The 15,887-nt window shown below is 41.8% G+C and overlaps 1 protein-coding gene across 1 annotated transcript; it reads left to right on the top strand.

The window, feature by feature from the left end:
* Positions 1–393: 393 nt before the first annotated feature.
* LOC123046096 (endoplasmic reticulum metallopeptidase 1) lies at positions 394–11,370 on the top strand. Its single transcript, XM_044469384.1, has 14 exons — positions 394–664; positions 2,053–2,388; positions 3,647–3,885; positions 4,534–4,690; positions 4,796–4,873; positions 5,130–5,201; positions 5,745–5,864; positions 6,543–6,707; positions 7,713–8,238; positions 8,350–8,506; positions 8,678–8,787; positions 9,294–9,406; positions 10,251–10,614; positions 10,708–11,370. The coding sequence occupies exons 2-14, from the start codon at positions 2,080–2,082 to the stop codon at positions 11,025–11,027; spliced, it is 2,730 nt and encodes a 909-aa protein (XP_044325319.1). The 5' UTR covers positions 394–664; positions 2,053–2,079; the 3' UTR covers positions 11,028–11,370.
* Positions 11,371–15,887: the final 4,517 nt, after the last annotated feature.

Raw genomic sequence — 15,887 nt, forward strand, 5'->3', positions numbered from 1 at the left:
GCAATCGCCTCCTCCGCCGCACCCCTCAAGGAATCGCCGCCGCCGCCGCCTAACCCTAGTTTCTCCCCCCAAATCCCCAATCGATTTGCTGTTCACCCCCCCCCCCCCCCCCCCCCGCGTTCCAGTTATAAGCTGGCCCACCTAACTAGCAATCCTGGCCACGTCAGCGTTTTAAGGGCTAAAACGACACTAAGGTTAGATTTGGACCGGGATTAGTTAGTTTGGGGGCCGAACGACAGGGATTTCGACTTCAGAGTTTGATTCGCCGGACGTCTACGAATTCAAGGTTTAAAATGGACTTTTTCCCACCCCGCGCAACACGACACCGGACCAGCATCTCGTGTCTGTCTACGTCCAAGCACTCGTAGCACGGGCCACGGGTCAGGCACGCGATGCGATCGCCGTCCTTCCTTCTCCCTCCCTCCCTTCCCCTCATCATTAACCCCGAATCTCCGCTCCGCGCGGCGCGGGCGTCTCCCTGCTGCTTCCCCTCCCTCGCGTAAAAAAAGAGAGAGGCGACCGAAATCCTAACGGCCTGCCGCCTCACCCCCTCCAGACTGCAGTCCACGCTGGGCCGGCCTCCCCGCCGAAGCAGGACCTCCGCTCCCCTCGCCGCCGTCCCCCACCCTGGAGGTCCGTACGGACGTGGATTCTTCTTCCGCTGGTGAGTAAGCACTGGTACTAGCTTGCTGTTATACAATTCTGTTCTGTTTCTTCCCTTCGTAAATCGAATCTGAATCTTCCTCTCTACTAGTAGCTCTCTCCATCATGGTAGTTAGTTGCGGGTCCGGTTACCATCTTCTTGTTCGTTCTCATAGACGATCTCTCAGATGACCTCGGCCCCATAGGAAACAGGATAGGATTATCCAAGGAGCGGCCCGGCCTTGGCTGTCAATTATACAGAACTAATACTACTGTCGATAGCAGTTTAATATGTAAAAGGAAGCAGAGATTTAGGGGGAAGTCTGAATCCCCAATGCACTCCGTGGCTAATTGCGCCATTGGCTCGAAACTTCAGAACTGATACCACCATTAGCTGGGGTAATTAGTTTCAGATGTCACACGGTGCTGCAATCTGTTCTTGGTAATTAATGGCTGGCCGGCTGCTCCTTTTCTCTGGCCTGACAGGCAGGCCACAGCTTTCCCATGATCTCTGGTAAATGCATCGTCTAGAACTGCAAGCTGGGACCCTTTTTACCGCCCTTGTGTGAAATATTCAAGGCTGAAAAATTCTCCTGCCATATGGTGGTATTAGTAGTAGTTCCCTGCTGCCCTGGTCCACACACACTGGCTTCTTAAAAAGAACCTTGGACGCAGTAAATGTGAATCAACCTACCAATTTTTTGCCTCTCTTTTATGGTAACGTAACATGTAGTAGGATGCCTGCCAAAAGCGGCCACTTCTCATCGATAGACTCTCAGAGTTTCAGTTCCTGTTTCAGGAACTTGTTGTGGTCGTCTTGAATAGCCAATCCGTTCTCTTGGTTTCAAGTTTCCCGTTTGTAACCAACCGACTATGGAGTTGGACCTGTACTACCTTGCTTTTGAGAGTTGGGAGCATCCCTGCTCTGAAACTGTGAACCTTGGGGTGTCGCTTGAACTGTGCGAAGAACATTACTGAAAAATTAGGACACCCTGAGACTCTGTGTGGTGTCTGATTACTACTGCTTAGACTGTGCATGCATTTTATCATGTGGAACGTGGGAGATTAGCTGTTAGCACACACCCAGTTCTTACAGTGGTGGAACATACTGATTTCTAATCCTGAACAAAACCGGGATTGTCCGATCCGTGTTTTATTTAGCCTGGATCCATGTGAAATATTTCTTTTTGGTAGCTGGAAGCCTGGAACTCAAATCATTTATCATCTTGCATTGTGGGAATTCCATTTTAACTTGCTCTTTTGCGTAAAAAACGAATGTTAAATGCCACCTAATTTCTGCATATGGAATTGAATGCTTACTAATTGTATTTTAATTTTCTGCTACAAGTGGTAATATCGTGTACTGTTTGTTATGGTGCTGGGTAGATAATTGTTCCCATTCTTCTTCAGGCGTTTCACTACATTTAAACACGCAGAATGCCTCGAGGGCGAGGTTCGTCTGTGTCAACACACGAGAAGCCTAATGTTGATGCAGCAGTCGATTCTGATAAAGATAACAGCAGGCATAAGAGGAGCGCTTATTTGTTGCTGGGGTTGTTTATACTTTTCCTTCATGGATCCTGGTCTGTTTACCGTATGCAGTTTGCAAATCTTCCTTTGCCCCTTGGTGCCGAGCAGGCTGGTAAGCGGGGGTTTTCAGAGGCTTCTGCCCTTAAGCATGTGAAGTACTTGACAGGCCTGGGTCCTCATGCAGTTGGTTCAGATGCCCTTGATCTTGCTGTGCAGGTTGTCCTCCCAACCTTGCTTACTGTTTTTACCTTACAATTTCAATCTTCAGATCAATTTTAACATTGCTGTTATTATGCATTAATATGTTCTAAACATGGGTGATCACTGACACTTTCCTATTAAGGTGGTACTAGCTGTTGGGTGTTGAATTGTCCATACTAATTGCAGTGTCCTGTTTAATGAGTAGAGCTCTAGTAGGAAAGAGGCTTCTTTAAGTCTGCATTTTATTTCTTGTTAAAAATATTGTTAAGTCATAATAATCAGTTATGTGGTTGGGGGAAGCTGGAACACTTACTTTTGGGCCGTATTTTGGATGCTTGTTTATATTTGACCAAACAGTTCTATTTAGTGATAAAAATCTGCATCACGTGGTTAAATACTTCTACTAAGCTCATATTTCTTTATTATAATAATTAAAAGGGCACCTAGAAACTTGCATGTATTCAACCCATGGTGGGTCACTGAACTTATGCACCGTGTGAGTTGTTCGTTTGGCCACGATCTGCAGCAAAAAGCACATCTAGGCAAGCATGGTGGGTCACTGAACTTATGTAGTGTGCGAGTAGTTCGTTTAACCATGGTACTTAGAAAATGCAAATCTAGGTAAGCATGGTGTGTCACTGAACTTGTACACCATGAGCATTGTTCGTTTAGCCATGGTACGCAGAAAATGCATGTCTAGGTAAAAAAAATCTTTGAACACCAGGTCACTAAAGTGCAGTCAGACACTGCAAAGACATTGGATGCCAATTCTTGCCAACATTGTATGAGTACGTGTATAACCCACTTTCTCTCCCTTCTTACCTGTACCATAACCAAGATGCAAAAGGCAACACCTTCGTTGACTTCTCTCAGGCTCTCAGCCGTTCCACCTTGCAATCGCCGTCCTGATCCTGGTTGCTAGTTGCTAATCTTGTCCGTGCTTCTCGCCGGAAGTCCAGACGAGATCAGCCTTTGCTTTGACCACCAGAAGCGCACACCACACTGGCCATGGAGGAATTGGGGGTTGAGCAAAAAAATTGAGGTCTGGTGTTCGGGCATAAGAACTAGAAAGGGGAATAACTGGAGAAGAATTACGAGTTGAAGTGAGGAGACACCCAATTATTTCTTAGTCTTATCTTTCATTTTTACTGTTTTTTTATTTGGATGGTGTTATGATACAATCGTACTGTGCGATATTGTTGTTGGAACTTATCATTTTTCTACAGCATCTATTTTTAGTTGTACTATCCATCTTGACATGTCCATGCAATAGTATGTATATGCAGAAGCAGAGAAAATAAAGAAGACAGCTCATTGGGATGTTGATGTTCAACTGGAGCTGTTCCACACAGATATTGGTGCAAATCGTCTAGCTGGTGGACTTTTCAAGGGAAAAACACTCTTGTACTCAGACCTTAAGCATGTTATCCTCAGAATTGTTCCCAAGTATTTACCGGAAGCTGAAGAAAATTTGATTCTTGTCTCTTCTCATATTGACACGGTTTCCACAACGTAAGGCTCTATCTTCTCCCTTATGAGGCAATTTTGCTATGTAATGTAATCAATATGCTTAATCATCAACATGTTAATTGGTTACATCAGATACAAAGAGTTTCCGCTTGCCTTTTTGACACTTAGTGGTCAAATTGGTACATTGTGTATTTATTTTTGTAGACGTAATATGCAATAATCCAACTTGAGTACCACATTATTATTCAATTGAGGAAGGAGTTGGTGTAGAGAGTGGATTAAATGAAATTTATGTGGAATAGGTGAGATTAGACAAATATATGGGCTCAGTCGTGCATGGTTCTTTTAATTATAAGCAGGAGATGTCGAGATCTAAAATTTGCTAAGATAGCATGACATGAAGGCTGAACGAGAATATAGCTTTGAGGCATGTTTTGAATGAACAGTTCTGTTGACGATGATTTTTACAAGTAATTTAGGAGGTATTCAGACTGTTCAAGTGTATATCTAATGTTAATAGGATGTATCTTATTGACACACTAATGCTTATTTTAAATGACACGCTAACGCTTATTTATTGCAAATACATGCACTGTAGCAGACCAACTCTTGCAATAACTTTCACTTTTTTCTTCTTCCCCATTGTCACTTTTTGGAAAAAAAATACTTCTAACTTGTATTCTTTTTCAGGGGAGGTGCCGGAGATTGCAGTTCATGTGTAGGAGTCATGCTAGAGCTGGCACGGGGAGTAGCTCAGTGGGCTCATGGGTTTAAGAGTGGTGTCCTGTTTCTGTTCAACACAGGGGAAGAAGAGGGTCTTGACGGGGCCCACAGTTTTATAACTCAGGTCACTATTTTCATATGTCACACATAAATCATGTTGTAACTGGTACATAAGTCATTGTCGTTATGCTCCAATAATGTGATTTACTAATAATAAAAAATTGTGCAGCACCACTGGAGAAACTCAGTACGTTTTGCTGTTGATTTGGAAGCTATGGGTATCAGTGGGAAATCCACCCTTTTTCAGGTCAGGCTCACGATTTGTTTCAGAAATTATGCTTGCATTTACAATTGTAAAAATCATAAACCTGTTTTTTATTTTAGTTTGTTGCTGATGCCTAATGCTGGTAAATAAGGTTTCTGAACATTTTACGCAAACCATGGTTTAGCTTGTCGCTGATGCATCAGAGTTTTTTTTAGTTGTTATGCATTGCTCAATTTTCACGAAAGCATTGATTTTGAACATTTTCAACTTACCTTGCTATTTTCTGTTCACATAACAGGGTACTCACCAATGGGCTTTGGAGAGCTTTGCTGCTGTAGCGAAGTATCCATCTGCTCAAATAGCTACACAGGTATGTGTTTATTTGATTCTCGAGTTTAGCTGTCTTAGTCAGAACAATTTTCACTTTTGATAGAGGTTCATTTACCCTGTCAGGTGCTGTCCGCATACATTAATTGTCCAGCTGTAGAAGTTTGAATAATTTTCCTGTTCAAAATTATTGTTGGGTAAAAAGTAATTTTATATTTTGTCCAGAAGCAGGGCACATTGGATAATATTCCCTCCGTCCCATAATATAAGAGCGTGAGCATTTTTGACACTACACTAGTGTAAAAAACGCTCTTGTATTATAGGACGGAGGGAGTAGCAAATAAACTTTGTCATGATTCCAGCAACCCTGAATCAAACAGCTAAGAGCAACATGGAGTGATTTGTACCCACTGTCAATTGAAAATGTCCTATTTAATTCACCTTTTCATAAGAAAAAAGATAGGCAATTGTTTCATCCACCTCACACCCACTTATAGAAGACAGTTCGACATGTCACTTTACTCAATCAGTGTAGTTCAATCGTAGGAGCTTGTAAATATGACATGACCCAAACTTGTAATTGCAGGATGTTTTCCGTTCTGGAGCGATAAAATCTGCTACTGATTTCCAAATATATCAGGAGGTTGCTGGTCTTCCTGGCCTTGATTTTGCATATACAGATACGACATCCGTGTATCACACAAAGGTTTGCTTTGATGACTTTATCCGTGTATGTATGTAGTACTCCCTCCGTCCGGAAATACTCGTCGGAGGAATGGATGTATCTAGACATATTTTAGTTCTAGATACATCCATTTTTATCAATTTATCCGACAAGTATTTTGGGACGGAGGGAGTATTTGTTATGAACATGATAACTAATATATCTATATCATCTACTCGGTGAAAGAATCTACTGCTCATAATTACCTGTTTGAAGAGCTAGAGATTACCTTGAGATTAAGCTATGTTGCTGCCATTCCCTATTGACGCAAAAAGGAATGTAACGAGTATACATATCTCCGAACCAAAAGTAATTTTTTGATAGGTTACAAGGTGGAAACATCACATGTGAACTTCACTTGAGGATCCAGCTGATTGCTCCATGGCCTCGTAGAGTATGAATGCGAGCTGTTTAATTCTTAAATGTACTATCCAGCCATCTTTTTCCTAGTGAGTTTTGGTTACAATAATTTCATTGCCATGAGATTGTAATCTATGTCTTCCAAACAGAAACTAGTACGAGGTGATAGCTTTAGATGTAATGGTAACTTTTGTTGATATTGTGAGTGTAAATCAATGTCAGCAGAATGGCAGCTTCAATCTCTTTTTTTAGTGGCAAACACTGTAGACTCATGATATTTCATTGCTCTCTTCTGTGCAGAATGACAAAATAGAGCTCCTGACACCTGGATCCCTTCAGCACAATGGAGAAAATATGCTTGCCTTCCTACTCCATGCTGCTTCATCACCAAAATTTATGAAAGATGCACACCAGGCAAAGCAAGAGAGCACAGAGCAGAATAATGCTATTTTTTTCGACATTCTGGTATGTAAGATTTAAAAAAATTGGTATCAAATATTATGAATGTACCATGCAATATCTGTTTTTTCGTTAAGCTAAGAGCACGTGATATATTTTCTTTTTTGCAAGTTCGCTGTAGGTCTTCATATGCTAATTTTCCAGATAATAAAGGACCATATGAATTTAACCAATTTTATAGTTTAAAAAATTGTCAGGGCATGTAGTATCTCAGGCGACAGTAAGGCCAATGAATGATGTGTGAATTCTTTATTATCAACAATTTGTTATGAAATAAAGATGTATTCTTTGGAGCAAAATCTTTGTGAATTGTGACTTTTGGCCTAAGTAGGGGGTATGGGTATAACTGGGGCAAAGAAGAGAAAATAAATGCCTCATATTTGGTCCTAATAGAATTAACAATATATTTACGTCATATATAGCTTTGAGGAATGACCCGATTCTTAAATGAGTTGTCCATCTTTGATGGCATGGTACGTTCTTTGATTCTGTTTGTTTAGAGCAATGGAATGGACAATGGAGTCACCCAATGTTTTTGCATGGCATCCCCCTCCTTTTTGACTTCATGATCACCTGAAGCGCCATGGTTCTGTTGTCAGACCATACCATGATTGAAACTAAACATCAAAATTAGATTTGAAGCCAGGATCAGATGTTCCTGTGCTCCCGGTTCCATATGATTCCTCGAAAACCTCTAGTGCTTTTGATAATTGGTGTTGCTTGCCTTTGCTGGCATAAATATCAACAATGGATTCCCTGAAAAGAAAACTTAGACCATGATATAACCAAGGAAAATATGCAGATAATTCTAGTACGTGTTCGCATGTATTGGTGGCATCTGGAAAATATGCAACATATTTGTCTATATCTGCAAAAACAAAGTGCACCTGGGAAACAGACAAGATATTTGTTCGTATCTGGAAAAGAATGCAGATTTAGTTACTATGATTTCTTATTCAACTGAATTTTCTTTTATTTCAGCTTCTTACTTGTATGTTACTACTTTTGCAGGGCAAGTACATGGTGGTCTATCCACAGCGGTTAGCAACCATGTTTCACAACTCAATAATATTTCAGTCGCTCCTGATATGGGGAACATCACTGCTTATGGGTGGACGTCCTGGTCTTGTGTCCTTCGGAATAGCATGTTTGAGCATTATTTTGACGTTGATATTTTCTATCTTCTTACCGGTTGTGGTGGCATTTTCCCTGCCGCATATTTGTCCTTTTCCTGTTCCATTTGTTGGAAATCCGTGGTTAGTTATTGGCTTATTTGGTTCACCTGCACTGCTTGGCGCATTCATTGGTCAGCGTTTTGGATTTATTCTCCTGAAGAGGCACATTCAAGAAGTGTATTCAAGAACAAAGCCAGGTCTAACTGGTAACACGATGGATTACATTGTTGGCCTGGAAGCTGAGAGGTGGATTTTCAAATCTGGTTTTGTCCAATGGCTTATAGTTTTGATACTCGGAACCTATTTGAAGGTCGGCGCATCCTATATAGCACTCATCTGGCTTGTTTCGCCTGCTTTTGCATGTAAGTTGGGGTGACTATCTGGGAGTTGTGTTTTTTTTTTGTGGGAGACTATCTGAGAGTTAATATGTTAATATTCAACTTTGAGTATTAATGGCTGTTGTTTCGTTGCAGATGGTCTTATGGAAGCAACACTAACTCCTGTAAGGTCACCTAAACAGCTTAAGGTCTTTACATTGGTCCTGGCTTTGGCTGTGCCAGTTATGTCATCTGCTGGTTTGTTTATTCGCTTGGTAGATGTGATGGTTGGCAGTATTGTACGTGCTGATAGGTAAATATCTAGATCCTGCGACGTCCAAACTTGTTCTTTATTTTCTCATTTGCTGTGTCAGTTAGGGCCATGATTAGTTTCATACTTAAATTCTGTTAACGGAGAGTATTGTGTCAGTTAATCTATGCTAACCAAACTAATTTCAACCTCGGTGCACACTTATATATGCAGGAACCCTGGTGGACTACCAGACTGGCTTGGAAATGTAGTAGTTGCTGTTGCCATCGCTATAGTCGTGTCCTTCACGTTTGTGTATCTTCTTTCGTATGTCCATATTTCAGGTAAACCATATCATGCTTGATATATCATCACATTTTGCTTCCGTTACATGACTTATCAATTTTTGTTTTCTTGTTTATAATTTTTTTTTGCTTTGATTTGGGACATATACTGTAAGGGGTGTGTTGGAATGATCATTAAATATTGCCCCTCAAACTTTCATCATGCTTTGTCATTCTGTGTTAGAGTAATGCCAAAATGGTGCTAAATTTAGAGGCCACCAAAGGGTGATCACGAACCCACACTAAGAAAATACTAAAAACCAAAATTACCGAGCAGCTTCAAAGCTAAAATAATCCAAGGAATGATCATAGGTTTGTTAGGATTGTGGTTTTCCCTGGTCAGAAGAAGGCCCCCCTCCCTCCCTCTCTCTCAAACATTGCTGTACTCAACAGCTATCATTGCATCCAATTTTCGTACTTCTCCAATATGTACATACATCTGCGGCCTTCTGTTTTATACATAACACATCGAAATAAGCTGATATCCGAGATAATGTTTTCTGCAGGTGCCAAAAAAACACTTCTTTCTGTGTTGTGTGCTTTCTTTGGTCTTGCCCTTGTACTGGTATCAAGTGGCATTGTTCCAGCATTCACAGAGGATATTGCTCGTTCTGTAAATGTAAGCATTGCTATGAAAACTTTGACCACCGATATTGCTATAAATATTTGGATTGGGAACTTGGAAGATCATGTGCATAACTTGGTCTCGAGAATTACTTCCAAAATACCACTCCCTCCAGTCCATATTAATTGTCACTGATTTAGAAACTAGTGGTCAAAATTATATTTTGAAGACCGTGTTAATATACACAACATCACTTTTTCGTGTATGGGAGGGAATATGAGTTTATCTTGACACATGCTATCCTAATATTTTGAGCCGGTGTTTAACTGTTTTTACTCATATGATGTTGTCATGTGATTTCCATAATTTGTCGTCATTTGCTATCTCTGTAACCTGAAAATTATAATTTTTATTTTAAAACACCCGGTATCCTTTTAAGATAATCTCTTATGCATATCATAAAGGAGAGCCTGTTCTTCAAAGAAAATTGGAAGTAAATGTTTACCCCTTCCAATTGAAATATAAGTTATTGTAGTTTTGTGTATTAGGATTAAGGAATGCAAGAAATGACTTTTGTGTCCTTCAAACGTTCGCAAACACAATGAATTATCTTGCACTGCCATTAACCGTGTAGTATCAATTGCCTATGTAGAAATGCCAATTGTTGAGCAAGGGAATAATAGAGAAATCAAGAAACAGATTAAATTGTCTCGGAATTTCTATTATTTCAATTTTCATAGGCATAAAACACCTTATATTAGCAAATAATTTCTGGGATGTTCCTGAAAATTTGTTTGCCTGAAATTGTCATAATGTTCCCCATATTTGTATTAAAAAGCTCATACTAGCAATGAATACTCCTACTTATTAAATGATAACTGATTCACTATTTCCTCAGGTTGTGCATGTTGTTGATACTACAAGAATGAATGATGGAAACACAGAACCATTATCCTATGTTTCCCTGTTCTCGAACATGCCTGGAAAGTTGACACAGGAATTGATGGACCTAAGAGGGGAAGAGTTTTCTTGCGGAAGGAATATGACAACTGATTTTGTGACATTTACCGTGAAGTATGGCTGCAGGAGTTACAAAGGGAGCAATGCTGGATGGAGCAAATCAGAAGTTCCAGTGCTCCATGTTGAAAGCGATTCTGCTGCCGATGATGCCCGCAGAACAGTAGTATCAGTTGATACCAAGTCATCTACACGGTGGTCACTCGCAATCAATATGCAGGAAATCGATGACTTCACTGTTCAAGGTGAGTTACACTTAAATAGGTCGATTAATCTAGGTGAAGTAGATCGTTGTTATTTGGCATCTAATTGACCTCTACATTCGTTATTTTACTCAGTGGATTCAGATAAGTTGGTTCAACTGGGTGGTAAGAGCGAGGTCGATGGATGGCATACAATCCAGTTTGCAGGCGGCAAGAACGCGCCAACAAAATTCCAGCTAACCCTTTTCTGGTCAAGCAATGCGACACAGGCATCTCCAAAGGAAGCTAACGCAGAGGACCCTCCTCTCCTGGTAAAACTAAGAACGGACGTGAATAGGGCCACACCGATGGTTGAGACGCTTCTCGAGAAGCTTCCACGCTGGTGTGCAGCTTTCGGTAAGTCCACATCTCCTTACACGCTGGCGTTCTTGACCGCTCTTCCTGTCGATATTTAGGCGACGCACATTGTGTGCCCCAACATTGTAGGGTATTAACAGTTTGACATAGTGTTGATCTACGCTGTATCTAGCTATTCGTATTAGATTCAATTGCATTCGTAGCTTCAGAACGTACACCAAAACTGCTGCATCAGCAGCTTTGAGTTCAACGGGACCCTGACGAAGGGTCAAACTTAGAGGGCGGCCCTATGTCAAAAATGTGTCTGGTGAATGAATGGTCGGTTTGTTTGATGTCGAAAAACTTGAGGTTAGAATGGTGGTTGCAATAAAGACAGGTGTTATGTGATGTTACTTATGGAGGCAGTTGAATGGGCATGGCCAGATCAGAGACATTCTGTATCGTCGATTTTCTGATTGGTGTGTATAGTGATAGTTTGGTCCCGTGTCTGAATCGTGGACAAAGTTGGCTGTTCCAGTCCAAACTTGAGGAAAGTGTCGGCTCGATCATGGGACGATGAACATGGATACAGTTGGGTGTTGAGTGTGTTACTTTTTTGGAGTCCCCACTGGCAGTGCCAGCAGTAGACTATCCAGACAGGTACAGTAGCTCTTCACAAGCTATAGTGCCTCAAGCATGCAGTGCTCAACCAATGCTTCTGATAGGAGTGCTATACCTGAAGTTCTGAAGAAACAAGAAAGCCAAGAACTATGGACGAAGTAGTCACTCCGTCCCAAAATATGTGTCTCGATTTTATACTGACTTTAGTATAAAGTTTTACTAAGCAGTAGGCCGTGTGCTCATAGAGAAGTCTGAAAACCTTCATCTGGAACACCGAATTAGCAGCACTCCCTCCTATCCAATATTACTCGCCTTAAATTTGTTTAGATAATGCCACGGTGGATGATGCTCCGAGGAAACAACTCAAATTCCAAAAGGACGAATAATGCAGTAGCAGCAGTAACAAATTATACGACATGTCCATAATCCAGACATTGGACTGAAGCCAGCAGACCAGCCAAAGAGGGAACCGAGGATACGTTGCCATCATCAACTCGTTGATTGATTAATGCGCGCTGCTCCCGGCGCACAAAAGACGGTGAGGGCAGCAGTGCCCGAGGCCGTTCGTGCGCATGGAGTCTTCCATTCCACCAGCCCTCGCGCCCAACCGAGGCCTTGACAAACAAGAACGCACGCTCTCCTCCCCTCCCCTCCCCTCCACTAGCTTCTCCCCGGGAACACCGCACCGAGCCCCGGCACCGGAGCAAGTCCCGCCGGTTTTCCGTGGCCGAAGCTCGTCGTTACGTACGTGCCCGGCCCGGTCAAACCAACATTTTTCTACGAAAACGTTTATCAACAGGGCTTGCGTTGGGGCGTGCGTGCGTGCAGGCGTTGGGATCGGCGAGGCCGTGCAATGTCCATCCTACTGCTACTACATCGATCGCGATGTTTCTATGTCTCCCTGTGGATTGAACCTGTTGCTGTGTGGGCACTGAAAGCAAGGCGTACTAGCTAGTACTAGCTGGCTTTTCTATTTGGCTAGCTATAGATGCGTTGCGTTGCGGTGCGTATGGGCTGTGGAGTGGTGCTGGGCTCAAAATTGGCACCCCCACGTTATCATGTTGCGTCCATAGGTTGCATGGTTTAGGATCGCTGGGTATAGGATTGGGATGCTACGACGATTGTTGCATGCGCGCGCACGTGAGGCGTGGGTAGACGCGCTGGAGACAGGGTTGCGTTGCGTGGAGTGACTTCCTTGGGAGGAGAGTAAATTACACAGAAATATCACAATTCGGGCATTGGAATCAGATTGATACCAAGATTGATAATTTTTACATGTCAGTACCAACTTTGGGGCGAGACATTGCAAAAAAGGCTAAAACTGATGTTTATACGTATTGACGGGAAAACTGACCAGTCGGGCCCGTCTGTCAGGTGCTGACGTGGCATCTTTTTTACAGAAAACCCCCTTGCTTTATACTTAATCCCATAGATGCCCAATTATTTCGGAAAAAATGCTCCTATAAGAGCCTTTTTTTTCGTTAGTAATTTCCACCATCGATTTGGACTCGTTTGAAATTTTGCGTCGGTTTGAACGAACAAATAAAGGATTGGGATGCTACGAGGATTGTTGCATGCGCGCGCACGTGAGGCGTGGGTAGACGCGCTGGAGACAGGGTTGCGTTGCGTGGAGTGACTTCCTTGGGAGGAGAGTAAATTACACAGAAATATCACAATTCGGGCATTGGAATCAGATTGATACCAAGATTGATAATTTTTACATGTCAGTACCAACTTTAGGGCGAGACGTTGCAAAAAAGGCTAAAACTGATGTTTATACGTATTGACGGGAAAACTGACCAGTTGGGCCCGTCTGTCAGGTGCTGACGTGGCATCTTTTTTACAGAAAACCCCCTTGCTTTATACTTAATCCCATAGATGCCCAATTATTTCGGAAAAAAATGCTCCTATAAGAGCCTTTTTTTTCGTTAGTAATTTCCATCATCGATTTGGACTCGTTTGAAATTTTGCGTCGGTTTGAACGAACAAATAAAGGATTGGGATGCTACGAGGATTGTTGCATGCGCGCGCACGTGAGGCGTGGGTAGACGCGCTGGAGACAGGGTTGCGTTGCGTGGAGTGACTTCCTTGGGAGGAGAGTAAATTACACAGAAATATCACAATTTGGGCATTGGAATCAGATTGGTACCAAGATTGATAATTTTTACATGTCAGTACCAACTTTGGGGCGAGATGTTGCAAAAAAGGCTAGAACTGATGTTTATACGTATTGACGGGAAAACTGACCAGTCGGGCCCGTCTGTCAGGTGCTGACGTGGCATCTTTTTTACAGAAAACCCCCTTGCTTTATACTTAATCCCATAGATGCCCAATTATTTCGGAAAAAAATGCTCCTATAAGAGCCTTTTTTTTCGTTAGTAATTTCCACCATCGATTTGGACTCGTTTGAAATTTTGCGTCGGTTTGAACGAACAAATAAAGGAAACGAAAATTAAATCCCATAGATGCCCAATCAAAAATGCTCCTATAAAGCAGGTCGGCGGTTCGAATCCTGCCTGCAATTTTTTTTTCGTTTCACACTTACCTGACGCGCGTGTTGCGGCTCATTCATGGGAGCTCCTAGTCGGCGCTGTTAGGCCGGCCCATTTGTTTTTCCCTTTCTGCCAGAAACTGCAAAAATTATACGCAGGTAACCAGACTTGAACACTAGACCTGACGAACCAATTCCGGGTGCACCAACCACTACGCCATCGTAAGACACATGCTTATCATCTTCGTCGGCTTCCTTTTATTCTTTCTGCAGCTCGCGAACCTCAGACCCTTCCGCAAACTGTTTTTTTAATCTTTTTTTCTCTTTTTATGTAACGGTTTTGTTCGCCTTCTTTCTTTCCTTTTTTGCTAAATACGTGCACCTTTTGAAAAAAAATCAAAGTTTTTTTTTCAAAATGCACGAGTTTTTTAAAAATTTGAAAAAAAAAATCATTGGTTTTTTTAAAAGTTCATCAAATTTTAAGAAAGTTCATCGCATCTAAAAAATGTTCATCAAATTTGAGAAAAGTTCATTAAAACTGGAAAAGCTTCATCGAATCTGAAAAAAAGTTCATTGAATCTGAAAAAAATCATCAATTTTGAAAAAAAACATCAGATTTGAAAAAATAGTTCAACGGATTTCAAAAAAAGTTCATCAAGTTTGGAGAAGTTCATCAGATATGAAAAAAAGTTCATCGGATTTTACAAAAAAAGTTTGTCAAACTGATTACATAATTTCTTATTTTATACTGAACATTTTTAATGCATGATGAACTTTTCTTTAGAAACGGTGAACATTTTTCTTATAATATGAACGTTGAACATATTTTGAATGCAAATTGAATATTTTTGTAATATATGTTGAAATATTTAGCTCCTTAATAATACTAATATGTAATCGCAAAAAATATATGTATTAATATTCATGATTAAAAAAACAGTAAACCAGTGTGCAGCCTCGCTGGGCCAACCGCCGGCCCAACGTCTTTGGGCTAGTATAAAAACGGTCTAGCCTGGAGTACGTCGCGAGCGCTGCCGTGGCCGAGCACTGCGCTGCTGAGCCACGGGTCGGCGGTTCGAATCTTGCGCTGGATTCAATTTTGTTTTGTTTTATTTATTCGTTTAAACCGACGCAAATATTCAAACGAGTCCAAATCGATGGTGAATGTTACGAACGAAAAAAAAGACTCTTATAGGAGCAATTTTTTTCGAAATAATTGGGCATTTATATGATTACGTACAAAGAAAGGGGGTTTTCTACAAAAAGCATGCCACGTCGGCACCCGACAGGCGGGCCCAACCGGTCAGTTTCCCCGTCAATACGTATAAACAATAGTTTTAGCCTTTTTTGTAACGTCTCGCCTCAAAGTTGGTACTGACACGTAAAAATTACCAATCTTGGCACCAATCTGCTTCCAATGCCCCAATTGTGGTACTTCTGTGCAATTTACTCTTGGGAGGAGGACAACACCACTACTGCACTTAATAGTGCATTTATAAGCTTATTAATCATGATCATCACAAAGGAAACAAGCACTCTCTTGCGCCCACGGTACTACATCACAAAGCCAAGCAGTTAAGTCCACTATTAATTAGTGCGAGCACGTACTACAGGCCCGACACTTGCGGCAGCAAGCGTGGCAACTTGTTGCACCGGAAGTCCTAAACTTGGCTACCAAACCAGCCCCTTGACCCGCCATCATGTCCATCCCGAAATGCTCCGCGTACGATCAAACTACACACGGCCTTCCACTCTTCTTTACGAACAGGAACAGAGAAGCGACTCCGGTTGGTAGAGCAGCTCCAATGGGGCGACCCATTTCGTACGTTGGCATCCGTTTAGGTCGGTGCGGACACAAAAATCGGCC

Source organism: Triticum aestivum, chromosome 2B, assembly GCF_018294505.1.
Source record: "Triticum aestivum cultivar Chinese Spring chromosome 2B, IWGSC CS RefSeq v2.1, whole genome shotgun sequence".
In the NCBI taxonomy this organism is placed as follows: Eukaryota; Viridiplantae; Streptophyta; class Magnoliopsida; order Poales; family Poaceae; genus Triticum; species Triticum aestivum.